The sequence below is a fragment of the Salmo salar genome, chromosome 14, assembly GCF_965601325.2.
Source record: "Salmo salar chromosome 14, fSalSal1, whole genome shotgun sequence".
In the NCBI taxonomy this organism is placed as follows: Eukaryota; Metazoa; Chordata; class Actinopteri; order Salmoniformes; family Salmonidae; genus Salmo; species Salmo salar.
The window spans coordinates 57,844,090-57,864,539 of record NC_138304.1 but is presented as its reverse complement, the minus strand read 5'-3'; the positions used below and the strand labels follow the sequence as shown (position 1 = coordinate 57,864,539).

The following is a 20,450-nucleotide window of genomic DNA, read 5'->3' as shown; positions in this document are numbered from 1 at the left end:
TGTGGGGTTAAAGGTTATACTGTGGGGTTAGACTGTGGGGTTAAAGGTTAAACTGTGGGGTTAGGGGTTATACTGTGGGGTTAAGGGTTATACTGTGGGGTTAAAGGTTATACTGTGGGGTTAAGGGTTATACTGTGGGGTTATACTGGGGTTAGGGGTTATACTGGGGTTAGGGGTTATACTGGGGTTAAGGGTTATACTGTAGGGTTAAGGGTTATACTGTGGGGTTAAAGGTTATACTGTGGGGTTAAAGGTTATACTGTGGGGTTATACTGGGGTTAGGGGTTATACTGGGGTTAGGGGTTATACTGGGGTTAAGGGTTATACTGTAGGGTTAAGGGTTATACTGTGGGGTTAAAGGTTATACTGTGGGGTTAGACTGTGGGGTTAAAGGTTAAACTGTGGGGTTAAGGGTTATACTGTGGGGTTAGACTGTGGGGTTTAAAGGTTATACTGTGGGGTTAGGGGTTATACTGTGGGGTTAAGGGTTATACTGTGGGGTTAAAGGTTATACTGTGGGGTTAAAGGTTATACTGTGGGGTTAAGGGTTATACTGTGGGGTTATACTGGGGTTAGGGGTTATACTGGGGTTAAGGGTTATACTGTAGGGTTAAGGGTTATACTGTAGGGTTAAGGGTTATACTGTGGGGTTAAAGGTTATACTGTGGGGTTATACTGTGGGGTTAAGGGTTATACTGTGGGGTTAAGAGTTATACTGTGGGGTTAAGGGTTATACTGTGGGGTTAAGGGTTATACTGTGGGGTTAAAGGTTAAACTGTGGGGTTAAGGGTTATACTGGTACCTCTCAGCAGCTGCTCCTGTTTTACCAGTAGTCCCTGGTACTTCTTAAAGGCCTTCTCATGTTCCTTCCTCAAGGCCTGGTTGTCAGGGTCGTCTTCACGTAGTTACAGTCAAGGAAGGGTTCTGACAGACTGACTGACCGCAACAGACAAGAGGGGTACATGGAGAACTGGCACACCATGGGATCGGCATCCATTCATTTCCCACCGCAAACGTTTAGTTCCCATCATACAGGAAACCCATTCATTTCCCACAGCAAACGTTTAGTTCCCATCATACAGGAAACCCATTCATTTCCCACAGCAAACGTTTAGTTCCCATCATACAGGAAACCCATTCATTTCCCACCGCAAACGTTTAGTTCCCATCATACAGGAAACCCATTCATTTCCCACCGCAAACGTTTAGTTCCCATCATACAGGAAACCCATTCATTTCCCACAGCAAACGTTTAGTTCCCATCATACAGGAAACCCATTCATGTCCCACAGCAAACGTTTAGTTCTCATCACATAGAAAACGTTTGTTGTAGGAAATGAATGGGTTGAGTTATCATCGCTTAGGAAACCCGTGCAGGGGTGTTCAATGTCAGTCCTAAACACTTCTAGTTTTCACCCTCTCCTAATCAGGGACAGATTCAGACCTGGGACACCAGGTGAGTGGAATTAACTACCAGGTAGAAACAAAAATCAGAGAACTGACATTGAACAGCCCTGCAGAGGAAATAAGTCTTCTAACCCAGACGATAACCCAGACCCTAACCCAGACCCTAACCCAGACCATAAAGCCTAACCCAGACCCTAACCCAGACCATAAACCCTGACTCAGACCCAGACCTTAACCCAGACCATAAACCCGAACCCAGACCTTAGCCCAGACCCAGACCATAAACCCTAACCCAGACCTTAGCCCAGACCCAGACCATAAACCCTAACCCAGACCATCAACCCTAACCCAGACCATAAACCCGAACCCAGAACCTAAACCCTAACCCAGACCCTAAACCAGACCCAGACCATAAACCCTAACCCAGACCCTAACCCAGACCATAAACCCTAACCCAGAACCTAACCCAGACCCTAACCCAGACCATAAACCCTAACCCAGAACCTAACCCAGACCATAAACCCTAACCCAGAACCTAACCCAGACCCTAACCCAGACCATAAACCCTAACCCAGACCCTAACCCAGACCATAAACCCTAACTCAGACCCTAACCCAGACCCAGAACCTAACCCAGACCATAAACCCTAACTCAGACCATAAACCCTAACCCAGACCCTAACCCAGACCCAGAACCTAACCCAGACCCTAACCCAGACCATAAACCCTAACCCTAACCCAGAACCTAACCCAGAACCTAAACCCTAACACAGACCCTAACCCTAACCCAGACCATAAACCCTAACCCAGAACCTAAACCCTAACACAGACCCTAACCCAAACCATAAACCCTAACCCAGAACCTAACCCAGACCATAAACCCTAACCCAGAACCTAACCCAGACCCTAACCCATACCATAAACCCTAACACAGACCCTAACCCTAACCCAGAACCTAACCCAGACCCAGAACCTAACCCAGAACCTAACCCAGACACTAACCCAGACCCAGAACCTAACCCAGAACCTGAAGTGAAGGATATATGTCTTGGTCTTCTTCTGCAGTTCGTCCTGCCAGAGGTCGTATCTCTTCAGTTCGTGTTCGATGACATTCATACACAGAGCTCCGATTTTATAGTGGGTCACCAGCCCATGGAACTGGGAGAAACTACACGGAGATAGAAGGTTTAGGGTTACAGGATTAATACTGATATACTAGACTAAATATACTATAGGGTTAGAGGATTAATACTGAAATACTAGAATAAATATACTATAGGGTTAGAGGATTAATACTGATATACTAGACTAAATATACTATAGGGTTACAGGATTAATACTGATATACTAGACTAAATATACTATAGGGTTACAGGATTAATACTGATATACTATAGGGATACAGGATTAATACTGATTTACTATAGGGTTACAGGATTAATACTGATATACTATAGGGTTAGAGGATTAATACTGATATACTATAGGGTTACAGGATTAATACTGATATAATATAGGGTTACAGGATTAATACTGATATAATATAGGGTTACAGGATTAATACTGATATACTAGACTAAATATACTATAGGGTTAGAGGATTAATACTGATATACTATAGTATAGGTCAACTGTAGGCCATGGAACTGGGAGAAAGTGGGGACAGAAACAGGGACAAGCCATTCATATACTGGAGGATCACTACCACCCAAATGGCACTCTATTTCCTGTATAATCAGTGGTGATATTTCCTGTATAATCAGTGGTGAGACTTCCTGTATAATCAGTGGTGATATTTCCTGTATAATCAGTAGTGATATTTCCTGTATAATCAGTGGTGATATTTCCTGTATAATCAGTGGAGATATTTCCTGTATAATCAGTGGTGATACTTCCTGTATAATCAGTGGTGATATTTCCTGTATAATCAGTAGTGATATTTCCTGTATAATCAGTGGTGATATTTCCTGTATAATCAGTGGTGATACTTCCTGAATAATCATTGGTGATATTTCCTGTATAATCAGTGATATGTCCTGTATAATCAGTGGTGATATTTCCTGTATAATCAGTGATATTTCCTGTATAATCAGTGGTGATATTTCCTGTATAATCAGTAGTGATATTTCCTGTATAATCAGTAGTGATATTTCCTGTATAATCAGTGGTGATATTTCCTGTATAATCAGTGGTGAGACTTCCTGTATAATCAGTGGTGATATTTCCTGTATAATCAGTAGTGATATTTCCTGTATAATCAGTGGTGATATTTCCTGTATAATCAGTGGAGATATTTCCTGTATAATCAGTGGTGATACTTCCTGTATAATCAGTGGTGATATTTCCTGTATAATCAGTAGTGATATTTCCTGTATAATCAGTGGTGATATTTCCTGTATAATCAGTGGTGATACTTCCTGAATAATCATTGGTGATATTTCCTGTATAATCAGTGATATGTCCTGTATAATCAGTGGTGATATTTCCTGTATAATCAGTGATATTTCCTGTATAATCAGTGGTGATATTTCCTGTATAATCAGTAGTGATATTTCCTGTATAATCAGTAGTGATATTTCCTGTATAATCAGTGGTGATATTTCCTGTATAAACAGTGGTGATATTTCCTGTATAATCAGTGGTGATATTTCCTGTATAATCAGTGGTGATATTTCCTGTATAATCAGTGGTGATATTTCCTGTATAATCAGTAGTGATACTTCCTGTATAATCAGTAGTGATATTTCCTGTATAATCACTGATACTTCCTGTACAATCAGTGGTGATATTTCCTGTATAATCAGTGGTGAGACTTCCTGTATAATCAGTGGTGATATTTCCTGTATAATCAGTGGTGATATTTCCTGTATAATCAGTGGAGATATTTCCTGTATAATCAGTGGTGATACTTCCTGTATAATCAGTGATATGTCCTGTATAATCAGTGGTGATATTTCCTGTATAATCAGTAATATTTCCTGTATAATCAGTGGTGATATTTCCTGTATAATCAGTAGTGATATTTCCTGTATAATCAGTAGTGATATTTCCTGTATAATCAGTGGTGATATTTCCTGTATAAACAGTGGTGATATTTCCTGTATAATCAGTGGTGATATTTCCTGTATAATCAGTGGTGATATTTCCTGTATAATCAGTAGTGATATGTCCTGTATAATCAGTGGTGATATTTCCTGCATAATCAGTGGTAATATTTCCTGTATAATCAGTGGTGATATTTCCTGTATAATCAGTGGTGATACTTCCTGTATAAATCAGTGGTGATATTTCCTGTATAATCAGTGGTGATATTTCCTGTATAATCAGTGGTGATACTTCCTGTATAATCAGTGGTGATATTTCCAGTATAATCAGTGATATTTCCTGTATAATCAGTGATATTTCCTGTATAATCAGTGGTGATATTTCCTGTATAATCAGTGGTGATATTTCCTGTATAATCAGTGGTGATATTTCCTGTATAATCAGTAGTGATATTTCCTGTATAATCAGTGGTGATATTTCCTGTATAATCAGTGGTGATATTTCCTGTATAATCAGTGATATTTCCTGTATAATCAGTGGTGATATTTCCTGTATAATCAGTGATATTTCCTGTATAATCAGTGGTGATATTTCCTGTATAATCAGTGGTGATATTTCCTGTATAATCAGTGGTGATATTTCCTGTATAATCAGTGGTGATATTTCCTGTATAATCAGTAGTGATATTTCCTGTATAATCAGTGGTGATACTTCCTGTATAAATCAGTGGTGATATTTCCTGTATAATCAGTGGTGATATTTCCTGTATAATCAGTGGTGATACTTCCTGTATAATCAGTGGTGATATTTCCAGTATAATCAGTGATATTTCCTGTATAATCAGTGATATTTCCTGTATAATCAGTGGTGATATTTCCTGTATAATCAGTGGTGATATTTCCTGTATAATCAGTCATATTTCCTGTATAATCAGTGGTGATATTTCCTGTATAATCAGTGGTGATATTTCCTGAATAATCAGTGGTGATATTTCCTGTATAATCAGTGGTGATATTTCCTGTATAATCAGTAGTGATATTTCCTGTATAATCAGTGGTGATATTTCCTGTATAATCAGTGGTGATATTTCCTGTATAATCAGTGGTGATATTTCCTGTATAATCAGTGATATGTCCTGTATAATCAGCGGTGATATTTCCTGTATAATCAGTGATATTTCCTGTATAATCAGTGGTGATATTTCCTGAATAATCAGTGGTGATATTTCCTGTATAATCAGTGGTGATATTTCCTGTATAATCAGTAGTGATATTTCCTGTATAATCATTGGTGATATTTCCTGTATAATTAGTGGTGATATTTCCTGTATAATCAGTAGTGATATTTCCTGTATAATAGGGGGTGATATTTCCTGTATAATCAGTGGTGATACTTCCTGTATAATCAGTGGTGATACTTTCTGTATAATCAGTGGTGATATTTCCTGTATAATCAGTGGTGATATTTCCTGTATAATCAGTGGTGATATTTCCTGTATAATCAGTGGTATTTCCTGTATAATCAGTGATATTTCCTGTATAATCAGTGGTGATATGTCCTGTATAATCAGTGGTGATATTTCCTGTATAATCAGTGGTGATATTTCCTGTATAATCAGTAGTGATATTTCCTGTATAATCAGTGGTGATATTTCCTGTATAATCGGTGGAGATACCTCCTGTATAAATTAGTGGTGATATTTCCTGTATAATCAGTGATATTTCCTGTATAATCAGTGATATTTCCTGTATAATCAGTGGTGATATGTCCTGTATAATCAGTGGTGATATTTCCTGTATAATCAGTGATATTTCCTGTATAATCAGTGGTGATATTTCCTGTATAATCAGTGGTGATATTTCCTGTATAATCAGTGGTGATACTTCCTGTATAATCAGTGGTGATATTTCCTATACAATCAGTAGTGATATTTCCTGTATAAACAGGGGTGATATTTCCTGTATAATCAGTGGTGATATTTCCTGTATAATCAGTGGTGATATTTCCTGTATAATCAGTAGTGATATTTCCTGTATAATCAGTGATATTTCCTGTATAATCAGTAGTGATATTTCCTGTATAATCAGTAGTGATATTTCCTGTATAATCAGTGGTGATACTTCCTGTATAATCAGTGGTGATATTTCCTGTATAATCAGTGATATGTCCTGTATAATCAGTGGTGATATTTCCTGCATAATCAGTGGTGATATTTCCTGTATAATCAGTGGTGATATTTCCTGTATAATCAGTGGTGATACTTCCTGTATAATCAGTGATATTTCCTGTATAATGAGTGGTGATATTTCCTGTATAATCAGTAGTGATATTTCCTGTATAATCAGTGGTGATACCTCCTGTATAAATTAGTGGTGATATTTACTGTATAATCAGTGGTGATATTTCCAGTATAATCAGTGGTGATACTTCCTGAATAATCATTGGTGATATTTCCTGTATAATCAGTGATATTTCCTGTATAATCAGTGGTGATATTTCCTGAATAATCAGTGGTGATATTTCCTGTATAATCAGTGGTGATATTTCCTGTATAATCAGTAGTGATATTTCCTGTATAATCAGTGGTGATATTTCCTGTATAATCAGTGGTGATATTTCCTGTATAATCAGTAGTGATATTTCCTGTATAATCAGTGGTGATATTTCCTGTATAATCAGTGGTGATACTTCCTGTATAATCAGTGGTGATACTTTCTGTATAATCAGTGGTGATATTTCCTGTATAATCAGTGATATTTCCTGTATAATCAGTGGTGATATTTCCTGTATAATCAGTGGTGATATTTCCTGTATAATCAGTGGTGATATTTCCTGTATAATCAGTGATATTTCCTATATAATCAGTGGTGATCTTTCCTGTATAATCAGTGGTGATATTTCCAGTATAATCAGTGATATTTCCTGTATAATCAGTGATATTTCCTGTATAATCAGTGGTGATATTTCCTGTATAATCAGTGGTGATATTTCCTGTATAATCAGTGGTGATATTTCCTGTATAATCAGTAGTGATATTTCCTATATAATCAGTGGTGATATTTCCTGTATAATCAGTGGTGATATTTCCTGTATAATCAGTGATATTTCCTGTATAATCAGTGGTGATATTTCCTGTATAATCAGTGATATTTCCTGTATAATCAGTGGTGATATTTCCTGTATAATCAGTGGTGATATTTCCTGTATAATCAGTGGTGATATTTCCTGTATAATCAGTGGTGATATTTCCTGTATAATCAGTGGTGATATTTCCTGTATAATCAGTAGTGATATTTCCTGTATAATCAGTGGTGATACTTCCTGTATAAATCAGTGGTGATATTTCCTGTATAATCAGTGGTGATATTTCCTGTATAATCAGTGGTGATACTTCCTGTATAATCAGTGGTGATATTTCCAGTATAATCAGTGATATTTCCTGTATAATCAGTGATATTTCCTGTATAATCAGTGGTGATATTTCCTGTATAATCAGTGGTGATATTTCCTGTATAATCAGTGATATTTCCTGTATAATCAGTGGTGATATTTCCTGTATAATCAGTGGTGATATTTCCTGAATAATCAGTGGTGATATTTCCTGTATAATCAGTGGTGATATTTCATGTATAATCAGTAGTGATATTTCCTGTATAATCAGTGGTGATATTTCCTGTATAATCAGTGGTGATATTTCCTGTATAATCAGTGGTGATACTTCCTGAATAATCATTGGTGATATTTCCTGTATAATCAGTGATATGTCCTGTATAATCAGCGGTGATATTTCCTGTATAATCAGTGATATTTCCTGTATAATCAGTGGTGATATTTCCTGAATAATCAGTGGTTATATTTCCTGTATAATCAGTGGTGATATTTCCTGTATAATCAGTAGTGATATTTCCTGTATAATCATTGGTGATATTTCCTGTATAATCAGTGGTGATATTTCCTGTATAATCAGTAGTGATATTTCCTGTATAATAGGGGGTGATATTTCCTGTATAATCAGTGGTGATACTTCCTGTATAATCAGTGGTGATACTTTCTGTATAATCAGTGGTGATATTTCCTGTATAATCAGTGGTGATATTTCCTGTATAATCAGTGGTGATATTTCCTGTATAATCAGTGGTATTTCCTGTATAATCAGTGATATTTCCTGTATAATCAGTGGTGATATGTCCTGTATAATCAGTGGTGATATTTCCTGTATAATCAGTGGTGATATTTCCTGTATAATCAGTAGTGATATTTCCTGTATAATCAGTGGTGATATTTCCTGTATAATCAGTGGAGATACCTCCTGTATAAATTAGTGGTGATATTTCCTGTATAATCAGTGATATTTCCTGTATAATCAGTGATATTTCCTGTATAATCAGTGGTGATATGTCCTGTATAATCAGTGGTGATATTTCCTGTATAATCAGTGATATTTCCTGTATAATCAGTGGTGATATTTCCTGTATAATCAGTGGTGATATTTCCTGTATAATCAGTGGTGATACTTCCTGTATAATCAGTGGTGATATTTCCTGTACAATCAGTAGTGATATTTCCTGTATAAACAGGGGTGATATTTCCTGTATAATCAGTGGTGATATTTCCTGTATAATCAGTGGTGATATTTCCTGTATAATCAGTAGTGATATTTCCTGTATAATCAGTGATATTTCCTGTATAATCAGTAGTGATATTTCCTGTATAATCAGTAGTGATATTTCCTGTATAATCAGTGGTGATACTTCCTGTATAATCAGTGGTGATATTTCCTGTATAATCAGTGATATGTCCTGTATAATCAGTGGTGATATTTCCTGCATAATCAGTGGTGATATTTCCTGTATAATCAGTGGTGATATTTCCTGTATAATCAGTGGTGATACTTCCTGTATAATCAGTGATATTTCCTGTATAATGAGTGGTGATATTTCCTGTATAATCAGTAGTGATATTTCCTGTATAATCAGTGGTGATACCTCCTGTATAAATTAGTGGTGATATTTACTGTATAATCAGTGGTGATATTTCCAGTATAATCAGTGGTGATACTTCCTGAATAATCATTGGTGATATTTCCTGTATAATCAGTGATATGTCCTGTATAATCAGTGGTGATATTTCCTGTATAATCAGTGATATTTCCTGTATAATCAGTGGTGATATTTCCTGAATAATCAGTGGTGATATTTCCTGTATAATCAGTGGTGATATTTCCTGTATAATCAGTAGTGATATTTCCTGTATAATCAGTGGTGATATTTCCTGTATAATCAGTAGTGATATTTCCTGTATAATCAGTGGTGATATTTCCTGTATAATCAGTGGTGATACTTCCTGTATAATCAGTGGTGATACTTTCTGTATAATCAGTGGTGATATTTCCTGTATAATCAGTGATATTTCCTGTATAATCAGTGGTGATATTTCCTGTATAATCAGTGGTGATATTTCCTGTATAATCAGTGGTGATATTTCCTGTATAATCAGTGATATTTCCTATATAATCAGTGGTGATCTTTCCTGTATAATCAGTGGTGATATTTCCTGTATAATCAGTAGTGATATTTCCTGTATAATCAGTGGTGATATTTCCTGTATAATCAGTAGTGATATTTCCTGTATAATCAGTGGTGATATTTCCTGTATAATCAGTGGTGATACTTCCTGAATAATCATTGGTGATATTTCCTGTATAATCAGTGATATGTCCTGTATAATCAGTGGTGATATTTCCTGTATAATCAGTGATATTTCCTGTATAATCAGTGGTGATATTTCCTGAATAATCAGTGGTGATATTTCCTGTATAATCAGTAGTGATATTTCCTGTATAATCAGTAGTGATATTTCCTGTATAATCAGTGGTGATATTTCCTGTATAAACAGTGCTGATATTTCCTGTATAATCAGTGGTGATACTTCCTGTATAAATCAGTGGTGATATTTCCTGTATAATCAGTGGTGATATTTCCTGTATAATCAGTGGTGACATTTCCTGTATAATCAGTGATATTTCCTGTATAATCAGTAGTGATATTTCCTGTATAATCAGTGGTGATACTTCCTGTATTAATCAGTGGTGATACTTCCTGTATTAATCAGTGGTGATATTTCCTGTATAATCAGTAGTGATATGTCCTGTATAATCAGTGGTGATATTTCCTGCATAATCAGTGGTGATATTTCCTGTATAATCAGTGGTGATATTTCCTGTATAATCAGTGGTGATACTTCCTGTATAAATCAGTGGTGATATTTCCTGTATAATCAGTGGTGATATTTCCTGTATAATCAGTGGTGATACTTCCTGTATAATCAGTGGTGATATTTCCAGTATAATCAGTGATATTTCCTGTATAATCAGTGATATTTCCTGTATAATCAGTGGTGATATTTCCTGTATAATCAGTGGTGATATTTCCTGAATAATCAGTGGTGATATTTCCTGTATAATCAGTGGTGATATTTCCTGTATAATCAGTGGTGATATTTCCTGTATAATCAGTGGTGATATTTCCTGTATAATCAGTAGTGATATTTCCTGTATAAGCAGTGGTGATATTTCCTGTATAATCAGTGGTGATATTTCCTGTATAATCAGTGATATTTCCTGTATAATCAGTGGTGATATTTCCTGTATAATCAGTAGTGATATTTCCTGTATAATCAGTGATATTTCCTGTATAATGAGTGTTGATATTTCCTGTATAATCAGTAGTGATATTTCCTGTATAATCAGTGGTGATACCTCCTGTATAAATTAGTGGTGATATTTACTGTATAATCAGTGGTGATATTTCCTGTATAATCAGTGGTGATACTTCCTGAATAATCATTGGTGATATTTCCTGTATAATCAGTGATATGTCCTATATAATCAGTGGTGATATTTCCTGTATAATCAGTGATATTTCCTGTATAATCAGTGGTGATATTTCCTGAATAATCAGTGGTGATATTTCCTGTATAATCAGTGGTGATATTTCCTGTATAATCAGTGATATTTCCTGTATAATCAGTGGTGATATTTCCTGTATAATCAGTGATATTTCCTATATAATCAGTGGTGATCTTTCCTGTATAATCAGTGGTGATATTTCCTGTATAATCAGTAGTGATATTTCCTGTATAATCAGTGGTGATATTTCCTGTATAATCAGTGGTGATACTTCCTGAATAATCATTGGTGATATTTCCTGTATAATCAGTGATATGTCCTGTATAATCAGTGGTGATATTTCCTGTATAATCAGTGATATTTCCTGTATAATCAGTGGTGATATTTCCTGTATAATCAGTAGTGATATTTCCTGTATAATCAGTAGTGATATTTCCTGTATAATCAGTGGTGATATTTCCTGTATAAACAGTGGTGATATTTCCTGTATAATCAGTGGTGATATTTCCTGTATAATCAGTGGTGATATTTCCTGTATAATCAGTGGTGATATTTCCTGTATAATCAGTAGTGATACTTCCTGTATAATCAGTAGTGATATTTCCTGTATAATCACTGATACTTCCTGTACAATCAGTGGTGATATTTCCTGTATAATCAGTGGTGAGACTTCCTGTATAATCAGTGGTGATATTTCCTGTATAATCAGTGGTGATATTTCCTGTATAATCAGTGGAGATATTTCCTGTATAATCAGTGGTGATACTTCCTGTATAATCAGTGATATGTCCTGTATAATCAGTGGTGATATTTCCTGTATAATCAGTAATATTTCCTGTATAATCAGTGGTGATATTTCCTGTATAATCAGTAGTGATATTTCCTGTATAATCAGTAGTGATATTTCCTGTATAATCAGTGGTGATATTTCCTGTATAAACAGTGGTGATATTTCCTGTATAATCAGTGGTGATATTTCCTGTATAATCAGTGGTGATACTTCCTGTATAATCAGTGGTGATATTTCCAGTATAATCAGTGATATTTCCTGTATAATCAGTGATATTTCCTGTATAATCAGTGGTGATATTTCCTGTATAATCAGTGGTGATATTTCCTGTATAATCAGTGGTGATATTTCCTGTATAATCAGTAGTGATATTTCCTGTATAATCAGTGGTGATATTTCCTGTATAATCAGTGGTGATATTTCCTGTATAATCAGTGATATTTCCTGTATAATCAGTGGTGATATTTCCTGTATAATCAGTGATATTTCCTGTATAATCAGTGGTGATATTTCCTGTATAATCAGTGGTGATATTTCCTGTATAATCAGTGGTGATATTTCCTGTATAATCAGTGGTGATATTTCCTGTATAATCAGTGGTGATATTTCCTGTATAATCAGTAGTGATATTTCCTGTATAATCAGTGGTGATACTTCCTGTATAAATCAGTGGTGATATTTCCTGTATAATCAGTGGTGATATTTCCTGTATAATCAGTGGTGATACTTCCTGTATAATCAGTGGTGATATTTCCAGTATAATCAGTGATATTTCCTGTATAATCAGTGATATTTCCTGTATAATCAGTGGTGATATTTCCTGTATAATCAGTGGTGATATTTCCTGTATAATCAGTCATATTTCCTGTATAATCAGTGGTGATATTTCCTGTATAATCAGTGGTGATATTTCCTGAATAATCAGTGGTGATATTTCCTGTATAATCAGTGGTGATATTTCCTGTATAATCAGTAGTGATATTTCCTGTATAATCAGTGGTGATATTTCCTGTATAATCAGTGGTGATATTTCCTGTATAATCAGTGGTGATATTTCCTGTATAATCAGTGATATGTCCTGTATAATCAGCGGTGATATTTCCTGTATAATCAGTGATATTTCCTGTATAATCAGTGGTGATATTTCCTGAATAATCAGTGGTGATATTTCCTGTATAATCAGTGGTGATATTTCCTGTATAATCAGTAGTGATATTTCCTGTATAATCATTGGTGATATTTCCTGTATAATTAGTGGTGATATTTCCTGTATAATCAGTAGTGATATTTCCTGTATAATAGGGGGTGATATTTCCTGTATAATCAGTGGTGATACTTCCTGTATAATCAGTGGTGATACTTCCTGTATAATCAGTGGTGATACTTTCTGTATAATCAGTGGTGATATTTCCTGTATAATCAGTGGTGATATTTCCTGTATAATCAGTGGTGATATTTCCTGTATAATCAGTGGTATTTCCTGTATAATCAGTGATATTTCCTGTATAATCAGTGGTGATATGTCCTGTATAATCAGTGGTGATATTTCCTGTATAATCAGTGGTGATATTTCCTGTATAATCAGTAGTGATATTTCCTGTATAATCAGTGGTGATATTTCCTGTATAATCGGTGGAGATACCTCCTGTATAAATTAGTGGTGATATTTCCTGTATAATCAGTGATATTTCCTGTATAATCAGTGATATTTCCTGTATAATCAGTGGTGATATGTCCTGTATAATCAGTGGTGATATTTCCTGTATAATCAGTGATATTTCCTGTATAATCAGTGGTGATATTTCCTGTATAATCAGTGGTGATATTTCCTGTATAATCAGTGGTGATACTTCCTGTATAATCAGTGGTGATATTTCCTATACAATCAGTAGTGATATTTCCTGTATAAACAGGGGTGATATTTCCTGTATAATCAGTGGTGATATTTCCTGTATAATCAGTGGTGATATTTCCTGTATAATCAGTAGTGATATTTCCTGTATAATCAGTGATATTTCCTGTATAATCAGTAGTGATATTTCCTGTATAATCAGTAGTGATATTTCCTGTATAATCAGTGGTGATACTTCCTGTATAATCAGTGGTGATATTTCCTGTATAATCAGTGATATGTCCTGTATAATCAGTGGTGATATTTCCTGCATAATCAGTGGTGATATTTCCTGTATAATCAGTGGTGATATTTCCTGTATAATCAGTGGTGATACTTCCTGTATAATCAGTGATATTTCCTGTATAATGAGTGGTGATATTTCCTGTATAATCAGTAGTGATATTTCCTGTATAATCAGTGGTGATACCTCCTGTATAAATTAGTGGTGATATTTACTGTATAATCAGTGGTGATATTTCCAGTATAATCAGTGGTGATACTTCCTGAATAATCATTGGTGATATTTCCTGTATAATCAGTGATATTTCCTGTATAATCAGTGGTGATATTTCCTGAATAATCAGTGGTGATATTTCCTGTATAATCAGTGGTGATATTTCCTGTATAATCAGTAGTGATATTTCCTGTATAATCAGTGGTGATATTTCCTGTATAATCAGTGGTGATATTTCCTGTATAATCAGTAGTGATATTTCCTGTATAATCAGTGGTGATATTTCCTGTATAATCAGTGGTGATACTTCCTGTATAATCAGTGGTGATACTTTCTGTATAATCAGTGGTGATATTTCCTGTATAATCAGTGATATTTCCTGTATAATCAGTGGTGATATTTCCTGTATAATCAGTGGTGATATTTCCTGTATAATCAGTGGTGATATTTCCTGTATAATCAGTGATATTTCCTATATAATCAGTGGTGATCTTTCCTGTATAATCAGTGGTGATATTTCCAGTATAATCAGTGATATTTCCTGTATAATCAGTGATATTTCCTGTATAATCAGTGGTGATATTTCCTGTATAATCAGTGGTGATATTTCCTGTATAATCAGTGGTGATATTTCCTGTATAATCAGTAGTGATATTTCCTATATAATCAGTGGTGATATTTCCTGTATAATCAGTGGTGATATTTCCTGTATAATCAGTGATATTTCCTGTATAATCAGTGGTGATATTTCCTGTATAATCAGTGATATTTCCTGTATAATCAGTGGTGATATTTCCTGTATAATCAGTGGTGATATTTCCTGTATAATCAGTGGTGATATTTCCTGTATAATCAGTGGTGATATTTCCTGTATAATCAGTGGTGATATTTCCTGTATAATCAGTAGTGATATTTCCTGTATAATCAGTGGTGATACTTCCTGTATAAATCAGTGGTGATATTTCCTGTATAATCAGTGGTGATATTTCCTGTATAATCAGTGGTGATACTTCCTGTATAATCAGTGGTGATATTTCCAGTATAATCAGTGATATTTCCTGTATAATCAGTGATATTTCCTGTATAATCAGTGGTGATATTTCCTGTATAATCAGTGGTGATATTTCCTGTATAATCAGTGATATTTCCTGTATAATCAGTGGTGATATTTCCTGTATAATCAGTGGTGATATTTCCTGAATAATCAGTGGTGATATTTCCTGTATAATCAGTGGTGATATTTCATGTATAATCAGTAGTGATATTTCCTGTATAATCAGTGGTGATATTTCCTGTATAATCAGTGGTGATATTTCCTGTATAATCAGTGGTGATACTTCCTGAATAATCATTGGTGATATTTCCTGTATAATCAGTGATATGTCCTGTATAATCAGCGGTGATATTTCCTGTATAATCAGTGATATTTCCTGTATAATCAGTGGTGATATTTCCTGAATAATCAGTGGTTATATTTCCTGTATAATCAGTGGTGATATTTCCTGTATAATCAGTAGTGATATTTCCTGTATAATCATTGGTGATATTTCCTGTATAATCAGTGGTGATATTTCCTGTATAATCAGTAGTGATATTTCCTGTATAATAGGGGGTGATATTTCCTGTATAATCAGTGGTGATACTTCCTGTATAATCAGTGGTGATACTTTCTGTATAATCAGTGGTGATATTTCCTGTATAATCAGTGGTGATATTTCCTGTATAATCAGTGGTGATATTTCCTGTATAATCAGTGGTATTTCCTGTATAATCAGTGATATTTCCTGTATAATCAGTGGTGATATGTCCTGTATAATCAGTGGTGATATTTCCTGTATAATCAGTGGTGATATTTCCTGTATAATCAGTAGTGATATTTCCTGTATAATCAGTGGTGATATTTCCTGTATAATCAGTGGAGATACCTCCTGTATAAATTAGTGGTGATATTTCCTGTATAATCAGTGATATTTCCTGTATAATCAGTGATATTTCCTGTATAATCAGTGGTGATATGTCCTGTATAATCAGTGGTGATATTTCCTGTATAATCAGTGATATTTCCTGTATAATCAGTGGTGATATTTCCTGTATAATCAGTGGTGATATTTCCTGTATAATCAGTGGTGATACTTCCTGTATAATCAGTGGTGATATTTCCTGTACAATCAGTAGTGATATTTCCTGTATAAACAGGGGTGATATTTCCTGTATAATCAGTGGTGATATTTCCTGTATAATCAGTGGTGATATTTCCTGTATAATCAGTAGTGATATTTCCTGTATAATCAGTGATATTTCCTGTATAATCAGTAGTGATATTTCCTGTATAATCAGTAGTGATATTTCCTGTATAATCAGTGGTGATACTTCCTGTATAATCAGTGGTGATATTTCCTGTATAATCAGTGATATGTCCTGTATAATCAGTGGTGATATTTCCTGCATAATCAGTGGTGATATTTCCTGTATAATCAGTGGTGATATTTCCTGTATAATCAGTGGTGATACTTCCTGTATAATCAGTGATATTTCCTGTATAATGAGTGGTGATATTTCCTGTATAATCAGTAGTGATATTTCCTGTATAATCAGTGGTGATACCTCCTGTATAAATTAGTGGTGATATTTACTGTATAATCAGTGGTGATATTTCCAGTATAATCAGTGGTGATACTTCCTGAATAATCATTGGTGATATTTCCTGTATAATCAGTGATATGTCCTGTATAATCAGTGGTGATATTTCCTGTATAATCAGTGATATTTCCTGTATAATCAGTGGTGATATTTCCTGAATAATCAGTGGTGATATTTCCTGTATAATCAGTGGTGATATTTCCTGTATAATCAGTAGTGATATTTCCTGTATAATCAGTGGTGATATTTCCTGTATAATCAGTAGTGATATTTCCTGTATAATCAGTGGTGATATTTCCTGTATAATCAGTGGTGATACTTCCTGTATAATCAGTGGTGATACTTTCTGTATAATCAGTGGTGATATTTCCTGTATAATCAGTGATATTTCCTGTATAATCAGTGGTGATATTTCCTGTATAATCAGTGGTGATATTTCCTGTATAATCAGTGGTGATATTTCCTGTATAATCAGTGATATTTCCTATATAATCAGTGGTGATCTTTCCTGTATAATCAGTGGTGATATTTCCTGTATAATCAGTAGTGATATTTCCTGTATAATCAGTGGTGATATTTCCTGTATAATCAGTAGTGATATTTCCTGTATAATCAGTGGTGATATTTCCTGTATAATCAGTGGTGATACTTCCTGAATAATCATTGGTGATATTTCCTGTATAATCAGTGATATGTCCTGTATAATCAGTGGTGATATTTCCTGTATAATCAGTGATATTTCCTGTATAATCAGTGGTGATATTTCCTGAATAATCAGTGGTGATATTTCCTGTATAATCAGTAGTGATATTTCCTGTATAATCAGTAGTGATATTTCCTGTATAATCAGTGGTGATATTTCCTGTATAAACAGTGCTGATATTTCCTGTATAATCAGTGGTGATACTTCCTGTATAAATCAGTGGTGATATTTCCTGTATAATCAGTGGTGATATTTCCTGTATAATCAGTGGTGACATTTCCTGTATAATCAGTGATATTTCCTGTATAATCAGTAGTGATATTTCCTGTATAATCAGTGGTGATACTTCCTGTATTAATCAGTGGTGATACTTGCTGTATTAATCAGTGGTGATATTTCCTGTATAATCAGTAGTGATATGTCCTGTATAATCAGTGGTGATATTTCCTGCATAATCAGTGGTGATATTTCCTGTATAATCAGTGGTGATATTTCCTGTATAATCAGTGGTGATACTTCCTGTATAAATCAGTGGTGATATTTCCTGTATAATCAGTGGTGATATTTCCTGTATAATCAGTGGTGATACTTCCTGTATAATCAGTGGTGATATTTCCAGTATAATCAGTGATATTTCCTGTATAATCAGTGATATTTCCTGTATAATCAGTGGTGATATTTCCTGTATAATCAGTGGTGATATTTCCTGAATAATCAGTGGTGATATTTCCTGTATAATCAGTGGTGATATTTCCTGTATAATCAGTGGTGATATTTCCTGTATAATCAGTGGTGATATTTCCTGTATAATCAGTAGTGATATTTCCTGTATAAGCAGTGGTGATATTTCCTGTATAATCAGTGGTGATATTTCCTGTATAATCAGTGATATTTCCTGTATAATCAGTGGTGATATTTCCTGTATAATCAGTAGTGATATTTCCTGTATAATCAGTGATATTTCCTGTATAATGAGTGTTGATATTTCCTGTATAATCAGTAGTGATATTTCCTGTATAATCAGTGGTGATACCTCCTGTATAAATTAGTGGTGATATTTACTGTATAATCAGTGGTGATATTTCCTGTATAATCAGTGGTGATACTTCCTGAATAATCATTGGTGATATTTCCTGTATAATCAGTGATATGTCCTATATAATCAGTGGTGATATTTCCTGTATAATCAGTGATATTTCCTGTATAATCAGTGGTGATATTTCCTGAATAATCAGTGGTGATATTTCCTGTATAATCAGTGGTGATATTTCCTGTATAATCAGTGATATTTCCTGTATAATCAGTGGTGATATTTCCTGTATAATCAGTGATATTTCCTATATAATCAGTGGTGATCTTTCCTGTATAATCAGTGGTGATATTTCCTGTATAATCAGTAGTGATATTTCCTGTATAATCAGTAGTGATATTTCCTGTATAATCAGTGGTGATATTTCCTGTATAATCAGTAGTGATATTTCCTGCATAATCAGTGGTGATATTTCCTGTATAATCAGTGGTGATACTTCCTGAATAATCATTGGTGATATTTCCTGTATAATCAGTGATATGTCCTGTATAATCAGTGGTGATATTTCCTGTATAATCAGTGATATTTCCTGTATAATCAGTGGTGATATTTCCTGAATAATCAGTGGTGATATTTCCTGTATAATCAGTAGTGATATTTCCTGTATAATCAGTAGTGATATTTCCTGTATAATCAGTGGTGATATTTCCTGTATAAACAGTGGTGATATTTCCTGTATAATCAGTGGTGATACTTCCTGTATAAATCAGTGGTGATATTTCCTGTATAATCAGTGGTGATATTTCCTGTATAATCAGTGGTGATACTTCCTGTATAAATCAGTGGTGATATTTCCTGCATAATCAGTGGTGATATTTCCTGTATAATCAGTGGTGATACTTCCTGTATAATCAGTGGTGATATTTCCAGTATAATCAGTGATATTTCCTGTATAATCAGTGATATTTCCTGTATAATCAGTGGTGATATTTCCTGTATAATCAGTGGTGATATTTCCTGAATAATCAGTGGTGATATTTCCTGTATAATCAGTGGTGATATTTCCTGTATAATCAGTGGTGATATTTCCTGTATAATCAGTGGTGATATTTCCTGTATAATCAGTAGTGATATTTCCTGTATAAGCAGTGGTGATATTTCCTGTATAATCAGTGGTGATATTTCCTGTATAATCAGTGATATTTCCTGTATAATCAGTGGTGATATTTCCTGTATAATCAGTAGTGATATTTCCTGTATAATCAGTGATATTTCCTGTATAATGAGTGTTGATATTTCCTGTATAATCAGTAGTGATATTTCCTGTATAATCAGTGGTGATACCTCCTGTATAAATTAGTGGTGATATTTACTGTATAATCAGTGGTGATATTTCCTGTATAATCAGTGGTGATACTTCCTGAATAATCATTGGTGATATTTCCTGTATAATCAGTGATATGTCCTGTATAATCAGTGGTGATATTTCCTGTATAATCAGTGATATTTCCTGTATAATCAGTGGTGATATTTCCTGAATAATCAGTGGTGATATTTCCTGTATAATCAGTGGTGATATTT

The 20,450-nt window shown here is 34.5% G+C and overlaps 1 protein-coding gene across 4 annotated transcripts in view; it reads right to left on the bottom strand.

The window, feature by feature from the left end:
- LOC106591047 (kinesin-associated protein 3) overlaps nt 1-20,450 on the bottom strand; it is a 187,977-nt gene that overhangs the window by 53,759 nt on the left and 113,768 nt on the right. For all 4 annotated transcript variants that reach the window (XM_045694559.2, XM_045694560.2, XM_045694561.2 and 1 more), the window contains exons 7-8: nt 2,450-2,574; nt 803-901 (exon numbers count right to left, since the gene is read on the bottom strand). In XM_045694559.2, coding sequence (XP_045550515.1) covers nt 803-901; nt 2,450-2,574 — 224 coding nt within the window. The remainder of the gene's footprint in view (nt 1-802; nt 902-2,449; nt 2,575-20,450) is intronic.